The sequence below is a fragment of the Oncorhynchus clarkii genome, chromosome 2 (genome assembly GCF_045791955.1).
Source record: "Oncorhynchus clarkii lewisi isolate Uvic-CL-2024 chromosome 2, UVic_Ocla_1.0, whole genome shotgun sequence".
Taxonomy (NCBI): Eukaryota; Metazoa; Chordata; class Actinopteri; order Salmoniformes; family Salmonidae; genus Oncorhynchus; species Oncorhynchus clarkii.
This window is the reverse complement of record NC_092148.1, coordinates 42,443,478-42,467,288: the sequence shown is the minus strand read 5'-3', so window position 1 is coordinate 42,467,288 and position 23,811 is coordinate 42,443,478. Positions and strand designations below refer to the sequence as shown.

The 23,811-nt window shown below is 40.2% G+C and overlaps 1 protein-coding gene across 6 annotated transcripts in view; it reads left to right on the top strand.

Moving 5' to 3' along the window:
• The window catches only part of LOC139368081 (pseudopodium-enriched atypical kinase 1), a 258,200-nt gene that overhangs the window by 211,802 nt on the left and 22,587 nt on the right, over positions 1-23,811 (top strand). For all 6 annotated transcript variants that reach the window (XM_071106672.1, XM_071106657.1, XM_071106665.1 and 3 more), the window contains one exon: positions 7,400-7,623. In XM_071106672.1, the coding sequence (XP_070962773.1) occupies positions 7,400-7,623 (224 nt within the window). The remainder of the gene's footprint in view (positions 1-7,399; positions 7,624-23,811) is intronic.

Genomic DNA, 23,811 nt, shown 5'->3' with positions numbered 1-23,811 from the left:
TCCAGATTCTCTCTCTGTGCTTTGGCTCCAACAATAAGTACATCGGTCTTGTCTTGATTTAGCTGAAGGAAATTGTGAGCCATCCAATATTTAATTCACTAATACTGTCTAATTTATCTGTGGAGTTAAAATCCTCTGGTGACACAGAAATGTAAAGTTGTGTATAGTCTGTGTAGCAGTAACAATCAATGCTGTGCTTTCTGATAACGCTGCCAAGGGTTAACATATAGAAACGGAACAGTACTAATCCCAAAATCAAACCTTATGGAATGCCACATGAGATATGTATTTTCTGAGTTATCTTCACCAAGGGTGATGACAAACTCTTGACCGGTTAAGTAAGTGCTAAACCAATGTAGAACTGGACCGGAGAGGCCAACCCACCTCTCCAGTCTGTCCAGAAGGACATCGTGTTCAACAGTGTCGAATGCAGCATTTAAATCCAGGAGTACAAGGACAGAGAGCTGTTTGGCATCTGTGTTGGCTCTAAGATCGTGTACCACTTTAACTAAGACTGTCTCTGTGCAGCTAAGAGTTGAAGAATTTCATTGACTTTTTTTCAGAAGGGGTTTCACCATAGCAGTTTTTTTAACAATAGCTTCCACTTCAGATATGCAATTAAAAACTGTTTTGAAGAAGGTGGTGGGGATAGGATCAAGAAGGCAGGTAGAAGGCTTAAGTTGTGATATCACTTTCCTGAGTATGTCTGTGTCAACCAGGGAGAATAAATCCACAGTGGCTTTGCATGACAGGCTAGGGCACATATCATCAAACTTATCATCAGGTCTTATCATCAGCTTGACTGATACACAGCCTAATGTTGATTATCTTATCTCTGAAATATATCTCATCACATTTAGACGTGGAGGAAAGTTCACATAGGTTTGCGGGGTAGGATTTATTAGACCATTAATGATCGAGAAGAGCACTCAAATTATTCTGATTAATAGTGATACAGTTAGAAAAATGAACCCGTCTGGCATTTTTAATTGCCTTGTTTTATAAGCCAAGTTTCTCTCTCAGATATCATAATGGACCTTCAACTTTGACCGTCTCCACTTCCGCTCTGCCTTTCTGTAATTTCTCTTTAATTGATTAGTTTCCTCACTCATCTGAGGGACTCTCTGTTTGGATGTGTCCTTTTTCAACTTTACTGGAGCTACGGCATCAATGGTTGCCCTTAATTTGCTATTAAAGTTATCAACTAAATCATTACAAGACGACGTATAGGTGGTGGAGTATTGTTCATACACACAAAATGTGTAGTAACCCCGTCTTTATGAATGTGGATAATTATGTTGCCACTTCGGTATGCTTTTTTTTGTGGCACAGTTGATGCCACGCAGGGCTACGGGCCAGAGGGTTGAGGATTCGCTGACCGCCACAGACGAGCTCACTCTCCGTGCCTGTTTCATTACTTCACTATCAGAGCCAGTTGCAGACAATAATCAGCTATGGGGAAATCCGATTTTCAACATTCTGATGGCATGTGTATAATTACATTAAATATATGCAACACATTTTCCACCGACAGGTTTCTGTGCCAATGCACCACACAACCAATAAACAAAACATACCGACTTTTGGCACTTCAATATCATGGTTTGCGTTTTCAACACCTCAATAAATAGTCTGTCAATCTCGACAAACAGAAAATAACTTCCCTCCCTACCTTGTAGGCTAACCCAGTATCGAAGGCTTGGTTTGACAATCTCTTTCCATTCAACAATTGCCGCTGCACAGTTTCGATTGATTTTATTTGTAAAGCTGTAGAGTTTTAAAACAGCATATCACTTGAATATTGTTGCTTGAAATCAGTGCGCACGTGAGCGTTCTGTCATTGTCTTTCTCGCTTTCCATCAATTCTATTCAAAATGCATCCAAAATAGATAATCCTGTTCAAAATATATATATGTACTGTACCAGTCAAAAGTTTGGACACACTCATTCCACGGTTTTTCTTTGTTTTTGCTATTTTCTTCATTGTAGAATAATGGTGAAGACATCAAAACTATAAAATAACACATCATGTAGTAACCAAAAAAGTGTTAAACAATTCAAAATATATTTGAGATTCTTCAAAGCAGTCACACTTTGCCTTGATTTCAGCTTTGCACACTCTTGGTATTTTCTCAACCAGCTTCATGAGGTAGTCACATGGAATGGATTTCAATTAACAGGTGTGCCTTGTTAAAAGTTAATTTGTGGAATTGCTTTCCTTCGTAATGCGTTTGAGCCAATCAGTTGTGTTGCGACAAGGTAGTGGTGGTATACAGAAGATAGCCTTATTTGATAAAATACCAAGTCCATATTATGGCAAGAACCGCCCAAATAAGCAAAGAGAAACAACAATCCATCATGACTTTAAGACATAAAGTTCAGTCAATATGGAAAATGTCTAGAACTTTGAAAGATTCTTCAAGTGCAGTCGCACAAACCATCAAGAGCTATGATGAAACTGGCTCTCATGAAGACCGCCACAGGAAAGGAAGACCCAGAGTTATCTCTGCTGCAGAGGATACGTTCATTACTGTTACTAACCTCAGATTGCAGCCCAAATAAATGCTTCACAGACTTCAAGTAACTGACACACCTCAACATCAGATGTTTAGAGGAGACCGCGTGAATCAGGCCTTCATGGTTGAATTTCTGCAAGGAAACCACTACTAAAGGACACCAATAAGAAGAAGAGACTTGCTTGGGCCAAGAAACACGGGTAAACGACATTAGACCGGTGGAAATCTGTCCTTTTGGACTGATGAGTTCAAATTGGAGATTTTTGGTTCCAACCACCATGTCTTTGTAAGATGAACGGATGATCTCCGCATGTGTGGTTCCCACCGTGAAGCATGGAGGAGGAGGAGTGATGTTCTGGGGGTGCTTTGCTGGTGACACTGTCAGTGAATTATTATTTAGAATTTTGAATTTTTTGAATTATTATTTAGAATTCAAGGCACACTTAACCAGCATGGCTACCACAGCACTCTGCAGCGATACGCCATCCCATCTGGTTTGTGGGACTATCATTTGTTTTTCAACAGGACAATGACCCAATACACCTCCAGGCTGTGCAAGGGCTATTTGACCTAGAATGAGAGTGATGGAGTGCTGCATCAGATGTCCTGGCCTCCACAATCCCCCGACCTCAACCCAATCGAGATGGTTTGGGATGAGTTGGACCACAGAGTGAAGGAAAAGCAGCCAACAATTGCTCAGCATATAAGAAGTTTGGAACCACCAAGACTCTTCCTAAAGCTGGCCGCCCGGCCAAACTGAGCAATCGGGGGAGAAGGGCTTTGGTCAGGGAGGTGACAAAGAACCCGATGGTCACTATGACAGAGCTCTAGAGTTCTTCTGTGGAGATGGGGCGGCAGGGAAGCCTAGTGGTTAGAGTGTTGGACTAGTAACCGGAAGGTTGCAAGTTCAAACCCCCGAGCTGACAAGGTACAAATCTGTCGTTCTGACCCTGAACAGGCAGTTAACCTGTTCCTAGGCCGTCATTGAAAATAAGAATTTGTTCTTAACTGACTTGCCTAGTTAAATAAAGGAAAAATAAAAATGGGGGAACCCTCCAGAAGGACAACCATCTCTGCAGCACTCCACCAATCAGGCCTTTATGGTACGGAATCCACTTATCAGTAAAAGGCACATGACAGCCAGCTTGATGTTTGCCAAAAGGCACTTAAAGACTCTCAGACCATGAGAAACAAGATTCTCTGGTCTGATGAAACCAAGATTGATATTGGTTGATATTCCACCATGTATTATCACAAATCTAATAAAACACTTGAATTCACTAACCTGTTTCAGAAATATTACTATCCATCTATGCGTTATTCTGTGAATGTTTAGATGCATTACCTATTGCTATACTTTCCTCTTCTGTCCTCTAAAGGAGACCTAGTGTCAGTAGCCTGCGCTGGAGACCTGTCTCAGCTTGAACTCCTAACTTGTCCTGAATAACCTGTCCCAAAAAAAAACATTTCAATGCGCAGGTTCTTTGAAGGCAATACAGAGAATACACTCTTTTTGTAATGACATAGTAGATAATAATAATAATGATAATTAGAAAAGTACGTTTCCTGAAGAAAATGTGGTGTGCTTGTTTTAAAGTTTTCATGGTTTTGAAAAGTTTAGAAAATGTTAATGTATTTTTTATGTTTGTAGCTGAAATGGTTAAAAGGTGATATAATTTAAAAAGTCTACCACTGTTTTTATTTTTGGCATTGAATCCGTTACGTTTTATACCTGATTTTATGCTAATTACCACAGTTAGGATAGCCTGAATATGAGAAAGTTGGTTTGGTGCCTCATGCTTGAATGGTTCAAGAGTTACTGTTTGTGGGTTATGTTATGCTAACTTACTCTAACTGAAAATGGTTATAGTTCCAAAAGTATGCATAGCTTGTTAAAGGATATTTGATACTATCTTATTTAGGCCAGAATGAACAGTGTAGGAGGAGATGGGTAGAGAATATTTTCTTTATTTAACATTGGTCTATGGGCCTTTTTGTTCTATTGAAATGCATTGGGAGTTCATTTAAATATTGTTGTAGTTCAAGAAGTATAAATGGTATCAAAAATATTTTCTTAAGCAATCAGAGTTGGGGCACTCTGGACATTTGAAGTTGGTTTGATGTTAATGGCTTAAATTGTTTAAGCTCTAGAGCAGGTTAAAAAAAATAATCATATAATAACATGCATATGTAAGAAATCTAGAGTTGTGCTTTGCCTTTAGCAAGTACACCTAAGTAATGAATACGCAACTGACTGCTGCTGGTCAGCTGGAACACAGACATGAAATTGACTTTGCACACATTCAATCTCTAGCCTGCTTGTTGTAAATTATATTTGAACATACGTTCCGTCGTTTTGACTCATTGGTGTCCTCAGACCTTTGTCTTCGTTTCAGCTAGTGCTGTAGTAATAATGGACAGTTTTACATACTGTAGTGCATTCAATGTATTTCCTGACCAGGACCTCGTGTCTGTCAGTCAAAACATGACACCATAGCCTTGACGTGATGTTGTCATTAGGGCGACCAGGGTTGGTTAATTAATTTATTTTTATTTAACCTTTATTTAACTAGGCAAGTCAGTTAACTTCTTGCTCCTACTTGAGACGCAGATGTCTCAAGTAAGCACCTGGAAATGCAAATGCGCTACGCTAAATGCTAAATGTACTCGTTAAAACTCAAACGTTCATCAAAATACACATGCAGGGTAGTGAATTAAAGCTAGACTCATTGTGAATCTAGCCAACAAGTCAGATTTTTAAAATGCTTTTCGGCGAAAGCATGAGAAGTCTATTATCTGATAGCATGCAACACCCCAAAATGCCTGAATGCGACGTAAACAAAGATTTAGCGTAGCCGGCGCTACACAAAACGCAGAAATAAAATATAAAACATTCATTACCTTTGACGAGCTTCTTTCTTGGCACTCCTATATGCCCCATAAACATCACTATTGGGTCTTTTTTTCAATTAAATCGGTCCATATATACCCAAAATAGCTTTCTATGGAAGCTGTGTAATTCAGAAAAAAACATCGTTTTAAAACGCAGCGTCATTTTTTAAAATTAAAAAAGTCGACGATAAACTTTCACAAAACACTTCGAAATACTTTTGTAATCCAACTTTAGGTATTAGTAAACGTTTATAATCTATCAAAATGATTACAGGGCGATGTGTATTCAATAGCTCCTCGTCTTCAAATCAATGGCTGAAAATGTGCACTTCACAACATCCTGGCGGAGACCGGAAGAAATTGAATCCAGTTAGTTGGATTTACCAACAAAAAACTCCCCGGAAAATGACGACAATGGCGACATCGTGTGGAATCTGTAGGAATTGCATGCAGGTCCATAATTAATTTTGTGCCCTTTTAACAACCCATGAAAGTGACGCATGGAAATTATTTTTAGCTTTCAGAGAGCAGTTTTTCTTGCGCTTTTCGATGAAACACACGATCTGTTATAGTCACAGTCGTGATTTAACCAGTTTTAGAAACTTCAGAGTGTTTTCTATCCACACATACTAATCATATGCATATACTATATTCCTGGCATGAGTAGCAGGACGCTGAAAAGTTGCGCGATTTTTAACAGAATGTTCGAAAAAGGAGGGGGTAGGATGAAGAGGAACAAATTATTATTTTACAATGATGGTTTACCCCGGCCAAACCCTTCCCTAACCCGGACAACGCTACTGTAGGAAGAGTTTTGGTGGTTCCAAACTTCTTCCATTTAAGAATGAGGGAGGCCACTGTGTACTTGGGGACCTACAAAGTTTTGGTACCCTTCCTCAGATCTCAGAGCTCTATGGACAATTCCTTCGACCTCATGGCTTGGTTTTTGCTCTGACATGCACTGTCAACTGTGGGACCTTATATAGACAGGTGTGTGCCTTTCCAAATTATGTCCAATCAATTGAATTTACAACGGTTTGCAACAATGAAGTTCTAGAAACATCTCATTGTTGATCAATGGAAACAGGATGCACCTGAGCTTAATTCCGAGTCTCATAGCAAATGGTCTGAATACTTATGTAAATCAGGTATTTCTGTTTTTATTTTGATACATTTGCAAACATTTCTAAAAACCTGCTCTCGGGTTTTGTGTGTAGATTGCTAAGGGGAAAAATGCAATACATTTTAGAATAAGGCTGTAGCGTAACAAAATGTGTAACGTAACAACAACAAAAATCAAGCGGTCTGAATACTTTCTGAATGCACTGTATTAATATACCGTTTATTCATCCATATGAGTAAAAGTTGCAGTTTAGACGCAAGTATTTCCACATATTATGACATTTAGATTACCGTATCAATCCATGCATGGGTTAGTTTTATGTCGATCTCGGTCATCAGATAATACACAGTGAGCATTTATTTCAGATTTACAGATGGAGGTATGCCTTGCTCAGGATAAATTACTCACTCACTCACTCACTCACTCACTCACTCACACACACACACACACACACACATATATATATACATGGCTGGCAGGGATCTCATTAAAAGATGCTAACAACACATTTAAATCTAGCACATTCCTATGACACCCTTTTCATCACCCTAACCATAATGCTCCTCTCTTCCTTTCCAACTTCCTGTCTTCCTTTAGTCGGCTCTCATGTGCCACCAGAAATGTTACCCCTTTGCTCCTGACTCTCCCACACAAGTGACGTACTGTCCTTTTGGCATTGTTGTGACACAAGCCTCACTTTCTCCTATGCCTTTCTAAGCCCCCCTTTAGGCAATTCATGTTCATTCATATTAAAACACTGCTTCATGTTCCTCCATCTCTGTATATGAGATGCTAGTGCCATCTCTATTCTGGTACAACCTTTACCCGCTCTCTAAGCTTTGCCATCTCTCTTTCCTTTGCCCCGCAGCCAGGTGCCATGTGATGCCAACATATCCGAGGGGGAGATGCCCACCGCGTCCTCCCTATCCGCCAAACTGGAGCTACTGTCCCCTGGGGAGGAGTGTGTCATCCTGGCTGCCACCCCGGCCTCGGCCAGCGAGAGCAGTCCCAGCCTGGTTGACCCGGAGGAGGAGGATGGCCACTCCCACTCGCCAGCATCCAGCTCCTGCAGTGCCACCTACAGCAACCTGGGTAAGACCTGGCTTCAGCTGGCCATTGGGAGACACTGTGAACTTGAAAATACCCTAGGTTGGTGGTCCCTGAGTCCATTTCTTAAGAGCTACATGCTGATTTTTTTTTTTATTGGGTGAGCAATTTGTATTTGTATTTTTTATGGATCCCCGTTAGCCAAGGCAGCAGCTACTCTTCCCAGGGTCCAGCAAAATTAAGGCAGTTTCTACATTTTTAAAAATGTTCTGGACTTGGGGACTGTGAAGAGACCTCTTGTGGCAGGTCTTGTGGGGTATGCATGGGTGTCCGAGCTGCGTGCCAGTAGTTCAGACAGACAGCTTGGTGCATTCAACATGTCAATACCTCTCATAAATAAAAGTAGTGATGAAGTCAGTCTCTCCTCCACTTTGAGCCAGGAGAGGTTGACATGCATAGTATTATTAGCTCTCTGTGTACATTCAAGGGCCAGCCGTGCTGCTCTGTTCTGAGCCAATTGCAATGTCCTTTTTTGTGGCACCTGACCACACGGCTGAACAGTAGTCAAGGTGCGACAAAACTAGGGCCTTGTTAATAGTGTTGTTAATAGTGTTGCTTTATTATAGACAGACTTATCTCCATCTTAGCTTCTACTGTATCAAAATCTTTTGACCATGACAGTTTACAATCCAGGGGTACTCCAAGCGGTTTAGTCGTCTCAATTTCCACATTATTTATTACAAAATTTAGTTGAGGTTTAGGGTTTAGTGAATTTTCTGTCCCAAATACAATGCTTTTAGTTTTAGGAATATTTAGGATAAACGTATTCCTTGCCACCCACTCTGAAACTAATTGCAGCTCTTTAAGTGTTGCAGTCATTTCAGTCACTGTAGTAGCTGACATGTACAGTGTTGAGTCATCCTCATACATAGACACTCTTAGCTTAACTCAAAGTGAGAGGCATGTCGTTAGTAAACATTTTAAAAAGCAAGGGGCCTAAACAAGCTACCCTGGGGAATTCCTGATTCTAACTGGATTATATTTGAAAGGCTTCCATTAAAGAACACCCTCTGTGTTCTGTTAGACAAGTAACTTTATCCACATTATAGCAGGAGGTGTAAAGCCATAACACATACGTTTTTCCAGCAGCAGACTACGATCGATAATGTCAAAAGCTACACTGAAGTCTAACAAGACAGCCACCACAATCATTTTATCATCAATTTCTCTCAGCCAATCATCAGTCATTTGTATAAGTGCTGTGGTTGTTGAGTGTCCTTCCCTATAAGCGTGCTGAAAGTCTGTTGTCAATTTGTTTACTGTAAAATAGCATTGTATCTGGTCAAACACTATTTTTTCCAGACGTTTACTAAGGGTTGGTAACAGGCTGATTGGTCGGCTGTTTGAGCCAGTAAATGGGGCTTTACTATTCTTGGGTAGCGGAATTACTTTTGCTTCCCTCCAGGTCTGAGGGCACACACTTTCTAGTAGGCTTAAATTTAAGATGTGGCAAATAGGAGTGGCAATATCGTCTGGTATTATCCTCAGTCATTTTCCATCCAGATTGTCAGACCCCGGTGGCTTGTCATTGTTGCTAGACAACAATAATTTTTCACCTCTTCCATACTGACTTTACGGAATTCATAAGTACGATTCTTGTCTTTTATAATTTGGTCCGATATACTTGGATGTGTTGTGTCAGTTTGTTGCTGGCATGTCATTCCTAAGTTTACTTATCTTGCCAATGAAAAAGTCATTAAAGTAGAATGCAATATCAGTGGGCTTTGTGATGAATGAGTCATCTGATTCAATGAATGATGGAGCCGAGTAGGCTTTTTTGCTCAAAATTTTCATTTAAGGTGCCCCAAATCTCTTTACTATCATTCTTTATATAATTTATCTTTGTTTCATAGTATAGTTTATTTTTGTTTAGTTTAGTCACATGATTTCTTAATTTGAAGCACATTTTCCAATCAGTTGGGCTGCCAGACTTATTTGCCATAACTTTTGCCTCATCTTTCTCAACCATGCCATTTTTCAATTCCTCATCAATCCAAGGGGATTTAACAGTTTTTACAGTCATTTTATTAATGGGTATGTGTTTGTTAATAACTGGAATAAGTAGTTTCATAGAAGTGTCAAGTGCAGCGTCTAGTTGCTCCTCAAAACACACCACAGACCAGCAAATATTATTTACATCATCAACATAGGAAACACTACAAAACTTATTGTATGACCTCTTATACACTATATTAGGCCCAGCCTTTGGAACTTTGGTTTTCCTAGATATGGCTACCATATTGTGATCACTACATCCAATGGATTTGGATACTGCTTTAAAGCAAATATCTGCAGCATTAGTAAAGATGTAATCAATACATGTTGATGATTTCATTCCTGTGCTGTTTGTAACTACCCTGGTAGGTTGACTGACAACCTGAACCAGGTTGCAGGCACTGGTCACAGTTTGAAGCTTTTTCTTGAATGGGCATCTTGATGATAGCAAGTCAATATTTAAATCCCCCAGAAAATATACTTCTCTGTTGATATCACATACATTATCAAGCATTTCACACATATTATCCAGATACTGACTGTTAGCACTTGGTGGTCTATAGCAGCTTCCCACCAGAATGGGCTTCAGGTGAGGCAGATGAACCTGTATGTATATTACTTCAACAGTATTTAACATGAGATCCTCTCTAATCTTTACAGGAATGTGGTTCTGAGTATCGACCGCAACACCACCCCCGTTGGCATTTCTGTATTTTCAGTATATGTTATAACCATGTATTGCTACCACTATCATCAAAGGTATTATCTAAGTGAGTTTCAGAGAGAGTCAGAATATGAAGGCCATCTGTTACAAGCAAGTTATTGACTTCATGGACCTTGTTTCTAAGGCTGTTAATATTGGCTATTTTTAGCACTTTGCTATGTTGCTTGATTGTTTTGAATGCTTTACTTGGAAGCTTATCAGCGGTAGACTTACTCATGTTATTTATATTGGAGCTGATAGCTCAGAGTGAGCTGCACACAGTGGTCTTCCTACTATGGCACACCACCTCAGTGTTAACAGTATAACTCTGGCTCATAGGCACATGATTACTGCGTACAATAGCTGTAGGATAAACAGAAGTATTCGGTGCAATTAAGGGTACATAAATGAAGTTACTTACATTGTGTTTGCCAATGCCTCTAGGATCGTGTACATTTGATGCAGCATTATGACGACTCATTGTCACAATGGTAGGGATTAACTGAGGTGGTCTTGGATCAATTGATGACATTGATTGGCCAGGTGGTTTTCAGGTCTAGTTATTGGTTGAGAGACGAGGACAGAAAGTAGAACAGTGGTGGGTGTATTTTGCCCTTCTAGTGTTATGAACACGGTGAAAGCGGGCAAAAACACTGGCAGAATATATAAATAACTCTAGGCAAAACCTTGCTATTTCCCTATTTCTCAACAACAGTTTGAATAGATGTGCACAATGGTGCCTTTTCATAAAGTCTCTATTTCCCTCTGAAAAGCTCATCCTACTTGTTGGAAATATCTACAGTATATTCTTTAAAAGTGATTTCTCTCACTGTCATATTCATTCACAGAGATGGACGAATCTGGGTTTGGTGGATTCCAGGAGAACGTTACCTGCCCGAATGCATAGTCCCCAAATGTAGAGTTTGGTAGAGGATGAAAAATGGTCTGGGGCAGTTTCTTATGGTTCGGGCTAGGACCCTTAATTCCAGTGAAGGGAAATCTTAACGATACCACATACAATGACATTCCAGACAATTCTGTGCTTCCAACTTTGTGGCAACAGTTTGGGGAAGGCCCTTTCCTGTTTCAGCATGATAATGCCCCTGTGCACAAAGCCAGGTCCATACAAAAATGGTTTGTCGAGGTTGGTGTGGAAGAACTTGACTGGCCTGCACACAGCCCTGACCTCAACCCCATTGAACACCTTTGGGATGAATTGGAATGCCGACTGTGAACCAGGCCTAATCGCTCAACATCAGTGCCCGTCCTCACTAATGCTCTTGTGGCTGAATGGAAGCAAGTCCCCTTCAGTAATGGTCCGACATCTAGTGAAAAGCCTTCCCTGAAGAGTGGAGACTTATAGCAGAAAAGGGGGGACCAATGCTATAATAATGCCCATGATTTTGGAATGAGATGCTCAACGAACGGTTGTCCACAAACTTTTGTTCATGTAGTGCATCTTACTGGCTCTCTCTGACCACTTCCCTGTTACTGTGCTTTGTATTGAAGCCTGCTGGATCACTCATCAAAGGCTATTGCTTAGCAATGCGCAGCGGAAGTTACATTTCATGGGGACTGATGTTACATGCAGGACTGCGCCCCGCTAGGGCTGGTTGACTCGGAGTGACTGATCCATTGCGTATTCATCATCATCACTTGCTTCCATTTATATCAGATCAGAATCTTATTGAGAAGGTGTCGGTGTAATGACATGCATATTGCAGCTCTTTAGATTTGCTGTTTGAAAGCAATTGGGAAGCCTGTATCGGTCGCCCAAATGGAGAGAGCCCTGTCACTTTGATCATGCAGGGCTGCTGCGTGAGAGGCTTTCAGAACATGAAGGGCTGCTGCGTGTGTGTGTGTGTGGATGGCTCTTATTGCTGTCAAGTGGCCTGTGTGTGTGTGCGTCACACTGGTGTGTGTGTGTCCTGAAAGTGATGAAAGCCCTCTGTGTGACTAAATGATGAGCACCCTGCAACCTCGTTACATCCTGCTCCAACTAACAGCTAATGAGAGGGTACATGTTAGTGATGGAGAATGAACAAACAAGTTTATTTTTCACTTGTAGGTAAGTTGACTGAGTGATTTTCTGCCCTTCAACTGCACTGATCAGAAAACAGGATAGGTTATAGATGGGCGCAAGAAAAATGAATGGAGGACTTTCTTGAATTTGCTTTCATATTTATTTAACCTTTATTTAACCAGGAAAGGCCTTTGAGGTTAGAAACCTATTTTGTGAGGGCAGCCTGTCATGAGACTTCAGGGCAGTCTAATTTGAATATTGAGATGTGGACAGATGTAGGGGATTGTGTTGAACTGTGCTGGCCTATGCCATGTCATGTTTGGCAGACATTGGCTGTATAGGGCTGTGCTGAATTGTGCTGAGCCATACCATGCTATGGTATGCCATGAATGAGCAGTCCAGACTTCCACAGTGGAAAGGGTTCTTTCTTTTTGAAATTCCTGCCTCCTGTCCTGTGTCTCTGAAGTTGAAAGAATGACATTGATTCTCTCTTTCCCCGAACACACACATGCACACACACTTTCTTACACACTCGCACACACCCTCCCCTTTCTATCAAAATGAGAAGCAGAATGAGATGTAGCGCAGGGGCGTCCTGCCTGCCCGTCTGCCTGCCTGTTGGCACGAGTGTCGCAGCAGGAATTTTCAGGGAGGCGAACAGGGAGAGTGCCCCCCTCGCTCTGCTTTCTTTCTCTTCTTCTTCTTCTCACAACTTTGACACAGAGCCATTAGCAGGATCGAGGTAGGGAGTTCTCTCTTGTCATTTTTGTGTTTTTGATACATTATCTCTCTCTCATTCGAACTCCCCACCCTCCTCCACCTGTCTTACTCGCTCCTCATCTCTCATTCCTTTACCTTCCTCTTCTTCTCTGCTGCTTACCTCTTCTCTCTCTCCACTCCTCTCACCCTCTCCTCTTGCGCCTCTCCTGCCCATCTCTCTACCCCTCTTTCATTGTCAGCTACTTGCTTTTCTTCTATCTATACTCTCCACTCCTCTCCTCCTCTCCTTGGTATATTGACACTCAGTGGTTCTCTCAGTAGCCAAGCAATGCCAAAGTGTGCCAGTATTGTGGTCGGTTATGGGAAGAGACTCGGTTATCACTTTGCAATGGTTAGTAGCCAAAGTTAAAATCTCTCTGCTGCACAGCATTTGTCTCCTCCTGTGCCTCATATAATTTGCTCAGAATTGTTTGTATTATTACCTACAGCCGAAAAGATTGTTACTGTGCTTTTGGGTTGTTATTTGGATTCGTTCCGACATTTCTTTATTCACTTTTTGGGCAAGGTCAATTATTTGTGTACTTGTTTGACATTTTACTGCATTGTTAGGAGCTAGTAACGTAAGCATTTCGCTGCGTCCACTATAACATCTGCTAAACTGTGTACCCGACCAATAAAAATTATAATAATAGTGTCCGAATGTTTTGGGCTACACACTAATATTACCCCTCTATGGAAGGATGAGACTCTCACGAATACGATGGTGTTTGAAAAATGAATGGAAGTGAATAGGACATTTCCACGTTAAAGGTATACATGTCATTAGACGCAAATATGTTTTTATTTCCTGATCTTTCATGGTTATCATGGTAATCTCTCAGATATAGGACAGACACTTCAAAACAAACATGTTTTTATTTCCTGATCTATCATGGTTATCATGGTAATCTCTCAGATATAGGACAGACACTTCAAAACAAACATGTTTTTATTTCCTGATCTATCATGGTTATCATGGTAATCTCTCAGATATAGGACAGACACTTCAAAACAAACATGTTTTTATTTCCTGATATATCATGGTTATGGTAATCTCTCAGATATAGGACAGACACTTCAAAACAAACATGTTTTTATTTCCTGATCTATCATGGTTATCATGGTAATCTCTCAGATATAGGACAGACACTTCAAAACAAACATGTTTTTATTTCCTGATCTATCATGGTTATCATGGTAATCTCTCAGATATAGGACAGACACTTCAAAACAAACATGTTTTTATTTCCTGATCTATCATGGTTATCATGGTAATCTCTCAGATATAGGACAGACACTTCAAAACAAACATGTTTTTATTTCCTGATCTATCATGGTTATCATGGTAATCTCTCAGATATAGGACAGACACTTCAAAACAAACATGTTTTTATTTCCTGATCTATCATGGTTATCATGGTAATCTCTCAGATATAGGACAGACACTTCAAAACAAACTTCCTTTTGATTTATTTTTGGACTATCGCTTTTTTCATGTATGAATCTGTTATTCAATGTGTTTCTATGGGCTAATAGCAGTAAGGCCAAATTCAATGTTTCAATGTTTAAAAAAAATAATAATAACTAAGTATACCAACAGGGGTCCTAAAATTCAAAATCAAATGGCCAAATGATCCTTGGTGTAAGCATCTTTAAAAGGTTCCATGTGTTAGCCCAGTCCGAATTATCGATCAGAATACTGTTGGGCTTCTGTTGTGTATTGATTATGGGCACTGTAGCATCTCAGTAATTGCTTTCGATCAATTCTCATGCAATGGGAAGTTGAAGAATACTCTGAAAAAAAGGCTTAGTGCATTTTGAAGTCACTTATTGTAAATAAGAATAGAGTATGTTTCTGAACACTACATTAATGTGGATGCTCCCATGATTATGGATAATCAGGAAGGAATCGTTAATCATGATGAGTGAGAAAGTTACGGATGCATAAATATACCCCCCCCCCCCCCCCCAAAAAAAAAAAATGGCTTACCTTCCCTGTTATTGCTAATGGTGAGAGGTTAGCCTGTTTTGGGGGCATCATATCTGTGCATCTGTAACTTTCTCACTCATCATTATTCCTGATTATCTGTAATCATGGTAGCATCCACATTAACCATTTATGCTCGTAGGAATTGGATGCATTCAGTATCATGATAAGAATATTCATGGTAAACTTGGGGTAATACAAACAAAGGACAAGGGTTTGAGTGAGAGGTCTAACTGGTGTCACCAAGTGGCCACACACCTTTCCAAAGTGTGCACCATTACTACCTCATTTTAATGACTGAAAAGAAGAGTCTTCAACTATGAGGTGCTAATTTGAGCTCTCATAATTGTGCTGTTGAGGAACTAGAGCAAGCAGACTTGTAGTTTTCTTTGGAACACACAATTACTGTTGTTTACGCATTCCAAAAATTGTCCATTATAAATCGCAATCTGCTCAAGTGGGAATCCTTTGAAAGTGTGTTCTATTGCCAACATGGCTAGCTAAGTTACAAAATACGATATTACAGTGTTAGGCTTTCACAAGGAAATTCAGAGAAGCAGATCATAATTTTCGTGCGCATAAAATAGTCACGAGTGTATTCCGATGAGTGTTCCCTGCAAAAAGAAATCACAATATGACAAACATACAGTGCCTTGCAAAAGTATTCATGGCATTTTTCCTATTTTGTTGCATTACAATCTGTAATTTAAATTGATTTTTATTTTGGATTTCATGTAATAGACATACACAAAATAGTCCAAATTGGTGAAGTGAAATGGGAAAAAAAACTTGTTTCAAATAATTATAAAAAAATAAATAAATGGAAAATGGTGTGTGCATATGTACTCACCACCTTTGCTATGAAGTCCTTAAATGAAATCTGGTGCAACCAATTACCTTCAGAAGTCACATAATTAGATAAAGTCCACCTGTGTGCAATCTAAGTGTCACATGATCTCAGTATATATACACCTGTTCTGAAAGGCCCCAGAGTCTGCAACACCACTAAGCAAGCGGCACCATGAAGACCAAGGAGCTCTCCAAACAGGTCAGTAACAAAGTTGTGGAGAAGTAAAGATCAGGGTTGAGTTATAAAATAAATATCAGAAACTTTGAACATCCCACGGAGCACTATTAAATTCATTATTAAAAAGAATAGAAAGAATATGGCACCACAATAAACCTGCCAAGAGAGGGCCGCCCACCAAAACTCACTGACCACGCAAGGAGGGCATTAATCAGAGGCACAAAGACACCAAAGATAACCCTGAAGGAGCTGCAAAGCACCACAGCAGAGATTGGAGTATCTGTCCATAGGACCACTAAACTGTACACTTCACAGAGCTGGGCTTTACGGAAGAGTGGTCAGAAAAGCCATTGCTCAAAGAAAAAAATAAGCAAGCACGTTTGGTGTTCGCCAAAAGGCATGTGGGAGACTCCCGAGACACAAATGTAGTTTTTAGCCATCAAGGAAAACGCTATGTCTGGTGCAAACCCAACACCTCTCATCAACCGAGAACACCATCCCATCAGCATGGTAGTGGCAGCATCATGCTGTGGGGATGTTTTTCATCAGCAGGGCCTGGGAAACTGGTCAGAATTGAAGGAATGATGGATGGCGCTAAATACAGGGAATTTCTTGACGAAACCTGTTTGTCTTCCAAAGATTTGAGACAGGGACGGAGGTTCACCTTCCAGAAGGACAATGATCCTAAGAATCCTGCCAAAGCAACACTCAAGTGGTTTAAGGGAAAACATTTAAATGTCTTGGAATGGCGTAGTCAAAGCCCAGACCTCAGTCCAATTGAGAATCTGTGGTATGACTTAAAGATTGCTGTGCACCAGCGGAACTTGAAGGAGCTGGAGCAGTTTTGCCTTGTAGAATGGGCAAAAAATCCCAGTGGCTAGATGTGCCAAGCTTATAGAGACATTCCCCACGTGACTTGCAGCTGTAATTGCTGCAAAAGGTGGCTCTACAACGTATTGGCTTTAGGGGGTGAATAGTTATGCACAATCAAGTTTTCAGTTTTCTGGTCTTATTTCTTGTTTGTTTCATAATAAAAAATATTTTTCATCTTCAAAGTGATAGGCATGTTGGGTAAATCAAATGACACAAACCCCCCAAAAATCCATTTTAATTCCAGGTTGTAAGGCATCAAAATAGGAAAAATGTGAAGGGGGTTGAATACTTTCGCAAGCCACTCTAGGCTTATTCTGTTCAGAACAACGCAGGGTATGAAGTTATGTCATCTTGTCCATAGGACCATAAAGCATTGTGATCATAAACATTGACACTGTATATTACATTAGTTTTATGATATGGAAATGTGAAGTGCACATTTGGACTCGGGTGTTTTGGCTTGCTTGTATGACATCAAAGGGTATTTATTATAATCCTCAATGGGAGCATTGCCTTTAAATTGTTTAACTTGGGTCAAACGTTTCAGGTAGCCTTCCACCAGCTTCCCACAATAAGTTGGGTGAATTTTGGCCCATTCCTCCTGACAGAGCTGGTGAAACTGAGTCAGGTTTGTAGGCCTCCTTGATTGCACTCGCTTTTTCAGTTCTACCCACAAATGTTCTATAGGATTGAGGTCAGGGCTTTGTGATGGCCACTCCAAAACCTTGACTTTCTTGTCCTTAAGCCATTTTGCCACAACTTCGGAAGTATGCTTGTGGTCATTGTCCATTTGGAAGACCCATTTGCGACCAAGCTTTAACTGATGTTTCTTCAATATAACCACATAATTTTCCTTCAATATTACAACATCATTTTCCTTCATGGAGCCATCTATTTTGTCAACTGCACCAGTCCCTCCTGCAGCAAAGCACCTCCACAAGATGATGCTGCCACCCCCGTGCATGGTTGGGATGATGTTCTTCGGCTTGCAAGCCTCCCCCTTTGTCCTCCAAAAAGAATGATGGTCATTATGACCAAACAGTTCTTTTTTTGTTTCATCAGACCAGAGGACATTTCTCCAAAAAGTACAATCTTTGTCCCCATGTGCAGTTGCAAACCGTAGTCTGGCTTTTTTATGGTGGTTTTGTAGCAGTGGCTTCTTCCTTGCTGAGCGGTCTTTCAGGTTATGTCAATATAGGAATTGTTTTACTGTGGATATAGATACTTTTGTACCGGTTTCCTCCAGCATCTTCACAAGGTCCTTTGCTGTTGTTCTGGGATTGATTGATATGCACCTTTCGCACCAAAGTACGTTCATCTCTAGGGAGACAGAACGAACGCATCTCCTTCCTGAGCAGTATGACAGCTGCGTGGTCCCGTGGTGTTTATACCTGCGTACTATTGTTTGTACAGATGAACGTGGTACCTTCAGGCATTTGGAAATTGTCCAAGGATGACCCAGACTTGTGGAGGTCTACAAAATTTTTTCTCCTGAGGTCTTGGCTGATTTCTTTTGATTTTCCCGTGATGTCATGCAAGGAAGCACTAAGTTTGAAGGTGGGCCTTGAAATACATCCACCGGTACTCCTCCAATTGACTCAAATTATGTCAATTTGCCTATCAGCAGCTTCTAAAGCCATGACATAATTTTCTGGAAGTTTCCAAGCTGTTTAAAGGCACAGTCAACTTAGTGCATGTAAACTTCTGACCCACTGGAAATGTGATATAGTGAATTATAAGTGAAATAATCTTTCTGTAAACTATTGTTGTAAAAATGACTTGAGTCATGCACAAAGTAGATGTCCTAACTGATGTGCCAAAAATATAGTTTGTTAACAAGAAATTTGTGGAGTGATTGAAAATCAAGTTTTAATGACTCCAACCTAAGTGTATGTAAACTTCCGACTTCAACTTGACATAAATATGTTCATTTCTAAATGGTGAAACAGAAATGAAAATGCCCTCAAATAAAAGGTGCCTTTTGTATCCTTTTTTTATTTACCTCATATTCTTCCCAGTTTTGTGATATCCAATTGGTAGTTAAGCTCTTGTCTCGTCGCTGAAATGTGCTCAGGAGAGGCGAAGTTCGAGACATGCGTCCTCCACACATGACTGCTTAGACCTCTGCGCCACTCGGGAGGCTCCACTCATATGGGTTTAAAAAAAATCTCAAATCCAAACTGCTGGAGTATTGCGCCAAATTACAAGTTTTAGGTTCATCGTCTAAATAAATACGTAGGGGAGTGTATATTTAAAGATAGCTTTTGCAGAAATTCTGCCAAGTTTGGATTTATCAAGGAAATTAAATGCAATTAGCCTTTAATCCAGGGGAGATTTGTGGAGGATTGGGACTGCAGCTTTTTCCATGTGACCATGATCGCTGAGTCAAAAGGCCTAGTTAGTTGGCACCGTCCTTGTACCTAACTCTCCAAGACACTTACATAACAATTAAAGATGCCTTTTTGGAACAGTTCCACACGCAAATAGCCATTTGAAGCTATGACTTTGCTTTTTAATGTTTAATGTTATTGGATGGTCCAGCCACCTTTAATGTATATCGACAGCATATGGGCAATGGGCATGTCATTAACTTTTAACATTGCCATGGGTTTTGCCTTTTGGGTTGTGTCATTTCAGAATGTCTACGGTACTTAGAGCATTTGAGAGTGGTGTTCTGACTGCCCGTGGGTGTTATTCATCGGTCAATGACCAGTCAAAAGTTTGGACACATCTACTCATTCCATGGGGTTTTTCTTTATTTTGACTATTTTCTACATTGCATAATAATAGTGACGACATCAAAACTATGAAATAACACATGGAATCATGTAGTAACCAAAAAAGTGTTAAACAAATCAACATATATTTTATATTTGAGTTCCTTCAAAGTAGCCACCCTTTGCCTTGTTGAAAGCTTTGCACACTCTTGGCATTCTCTCAACCAGCTTCATGACGTAGTCACCTGGAATGCATTTCAATTAACAGGTGTGCCTTGTTAAAAGTTCATTTGTGGAATTTCTTTCCTTCTTGTTGTGTTTTAGCCAATCAATTGTGTTGTGACAAGGTAGGGGTGGTATACAGAAGATAGCCCTATTTGATAAAAGACCAAGTCCGTATTATGGCAAGAACAGCTCAAATAAGCAAAGAGAAACAACTGTCTATCATTACTTTAAAACATGAAGGTCAGTCAATCCAGACAATTTCAAGAAAACCATCAAGCGCTATGATGAAACTGGCTCTCGTGTGGACCGCCACAGGAAAGAAAGACCCAGAGTTAACTCTGCTGCAGAGGAGAAGTTCATTGGAGTTACCAGCCTCAGAATCCGGCAATTAACTGCACAACAGATTGCATCCCAAATAAATGCTTCACAGACACGTCTCAACATCGACTGTTATGAGGAGATTGCGTGAATCAGGCCTTCACGGTCGAATTGCTGCAAAGAAACCACTACTAAAGGACACCACCAGAAAGAAGAGACTTGCTTGGGCCAAGAAATACGAGGAATGGACATTAGACTTGTGGAAATCTGTCCTTTCTTCTGATGAGTCCAAACTTGATATTTTTGGTTCCAACTTTCATGTCTTTGTGACACGCAGAGTAGGTGAACGGTTGAGAAGGAGGTGTGATGCAGTGGAAGTGCTTTGCTGGTGACACGGTCTGTGATTTATTTAGAATTCAAGACATACTTAACCAGCAAGGCTACCACAGGATGGCGTATCGCTGCAGAATGCTGTCTGGTTTGAGCTTAGTTGGACACTCATTTGGACAATGACACAACCACACCTCCGGGCTGTGTGAGAGCAATTTGACCAAGATGGAGAGTGATGGCTGCATTTTTTTAATGTTTTATTGAACTTTTTTTTAAACTTTTTTTTTTACCCTTTTAACCTTTTTTTAAATGTTTTATTGAATTTGTTTATTTAACCTTTTATTTAACTAGGAGAGTCAGTTAAGAACAAATTCTTATTTACAATGACGGCCTTTTGGTTACTGGCCCAACGCTCTAACCACTAGGCTACCTGTTGTCCCGCATCAGATGACCTGGCCCCCACAATCACCCGACCTCAACCCAATTTAGATGGTTTGCGATGAGTTGGACCGGAGAGTGAAGGAAAAGCAGCCAACAAGTGCTCAATATATGTGGTAACTCCTGACAAGTTTCAGAAGAAAGTACTTTGTTTCTGACCATTTTGAGCCTGTAATCAAACCCACAAATGTTGATGCTCCAGATACTCAACAAGTCTAAAGGCCAGTTTTATTGCTTCTTTAGAAAAACAGTTTTCAGCTGTGCTAACATGATTGCAAAAGGGTTTTCTAATGGTCAATTAGCCTGTTTAAAATGATAAACTTGGATTAGCTAGCACGACGTGCCATTGGAACACAGGAGTGATGGTTGCTGATAATGGGCCTCTGTACGCCTATGTAGATATTCCATTATAAATCAGCCGTTTCCAGCTACAATAGTAATTTACAACATTAACAATGTCTACACTGTCTTTCTTATCAATATGATGTTATTTTAATGGACAGAAAATGTGCTTTTCCTTCAAAAACAAGGACTTTTCTAAGTTATCCCAAACTTTTGAACGGTAGTGTGTATATATGGCCTACCTTGTGTGCATATACATGTATATACATATATATATATATATTGTGTGTGTATATATGTATGTACATATTTTTATATATATATGTGTGTGTGTGTGTGTGTGTGTGTGTGTGTATATATATTTGTGTGTGTATGTACAGTGCCTTGCGAAGGTATTCGGCCCCCTTGAACTTTGCGACCTTTTGCCACATTTCAGGCTTCAAACATAAAGATATAAAACTGTATTTTTTTGTGAAGAATCAACAACAAGTGGGACACAATCATGAAGTGGAACGACATTTATTGGATATTTCAAACTTTTTTAACAAATCAAAAACTGAAAAATTGGGCGTGCAAAATTATTCAGCCCCTTTACTTTCAGTGCAGCAAACTCTCTCCAGAAGTTCAGTGAGGATCTCTGAATGATCCAATGTTGACCTAAATGACTAATGATGATAAATACAATCCACCTGTGTGTAATCAAGTCTCCGTATAAATGCACCTGCACTGTGATAGTCTCAGAGGTCCGTTAAAAGCACAGAGATCATCATGAAGAACAAGGAACAGGCAGGTCCGAGATACTGTTGTGAAGAAGTTTAAAGCCGGATTTGGATACAAAAAGATTTCCTAAGCTTTAAACATCCCAAGGAGCACTGTGCAAGCGATAATATTGAAATGGAAGGAGTATCAGACCACTGCAAATCTACCAAGACCCGGCCGTCCCTCTAAACTTTCAGCTCATACAAGGAGAAGACTGATCAGAGATGCAGCCAAGAGGCCCATGATCACTCTGGATGAACTGCAGAGATCTACAGCTGAGGTGGGAGACTCTGTCCATAGGACAACAATCAGTCGTTTAATTGCACAAATCTGGCCTTTATGGAAGAGTGGCAAAAAGAAAGCCATTTCTTAAAGATATCCATAAAAAGTGTCGTTTAAAGTTTGCCACAAGCCACCTGGGAGACACACCAAACATGTGGAAGAAGGTGCTCTGGTCAGATGAAACCAAAATTGAACTTTTTGGCAACAATGCCAAATGTTATGTTTGGCGTAAAAGCAACACAGCTGAACACACCATCCCCACTGTCAAACATGGTGGTGGCAGCATCATGGTTTGGGCCTGCTTTTCTTCAGCAGGGACAGGGAAGATGGTTAAAATTGATGGGAAGGTGGATGGAGCCAAATACAGGACCATTCTGGAAGAAAACCTGATGGAGTCTGCAAAAGACCTGAGACTGGGACGGAGATTTGTCTTCCAACAAGACAATGATCCAAAACATAAAGCAAAATCTACAATGGAATGGTTCAAAAATAAACATATCCAGGTGTTAGAATGGCCAAGTCAAAGTCCAGACCTGAATCCAATCGAGAATCTGTGGAAAGAACTGAAAACTGCTGTTCACAAATGCTCTCCATCCAACCTCACTGAGCTCGAGCTGTTTTGCAAGGAGGAATGGGAAACAATGTCAGTCTCTCGATGTGCAAAACTGATAGACATACCCCAAGCGACTTACAGCTGTAATCGCAGCAAAAGGTGGCGCTACAAAGTATTAACTTAAGGGGGCTGAATAATTTTGCACGCCCAATTTTTCAGTTTTTGATTTGTTAAAAAAGTTTGAAATATCCAATAAATGTCGTTCCACTTCATGATTGTGTCCCACTTGTTGTTGATTCTTCACAAAAAAATACAGTTTTATATCTTTATGTTTGAAGCCTGAAATCTGGCAAAAGGTTGCAAAGTTCAAGGGGGCTGAATACTTTCGCAAGGCACTGTATATATTTGTGTGTGTGTGTGTGTGTGTGTGTGTGTGTGTGTGTGTGTATGTATATATATATATATATATATATATATGCTTTTTTCTTGAAAGGTCTCTACCCTCTGGAGTATAGTCCATTGCCTTCTCAAGCCATCCATAAAACATCCAATCTAGATTGGATTCTTGGATCCATTTAAGATTGTCATAACTAACTGTTAAGTCCTGCAGTGTGAGAAGACAAGCATGGTGAGGGTGAAAAAATATCTGTCTGACACACACACACACGCATACTTTAATACACAACACATACCAGATCTGCATGCACTGTTACAGCACTGCAAGTGTTTGCCTACACCACCCTCAGACCTGCCAACATGCACGCATTTTGTGTACCAACTACGCAATTCTCTGTCCATTTACGCAGGTACCAGATCTGTATTAAAAGTTTTCAGAAATTAAT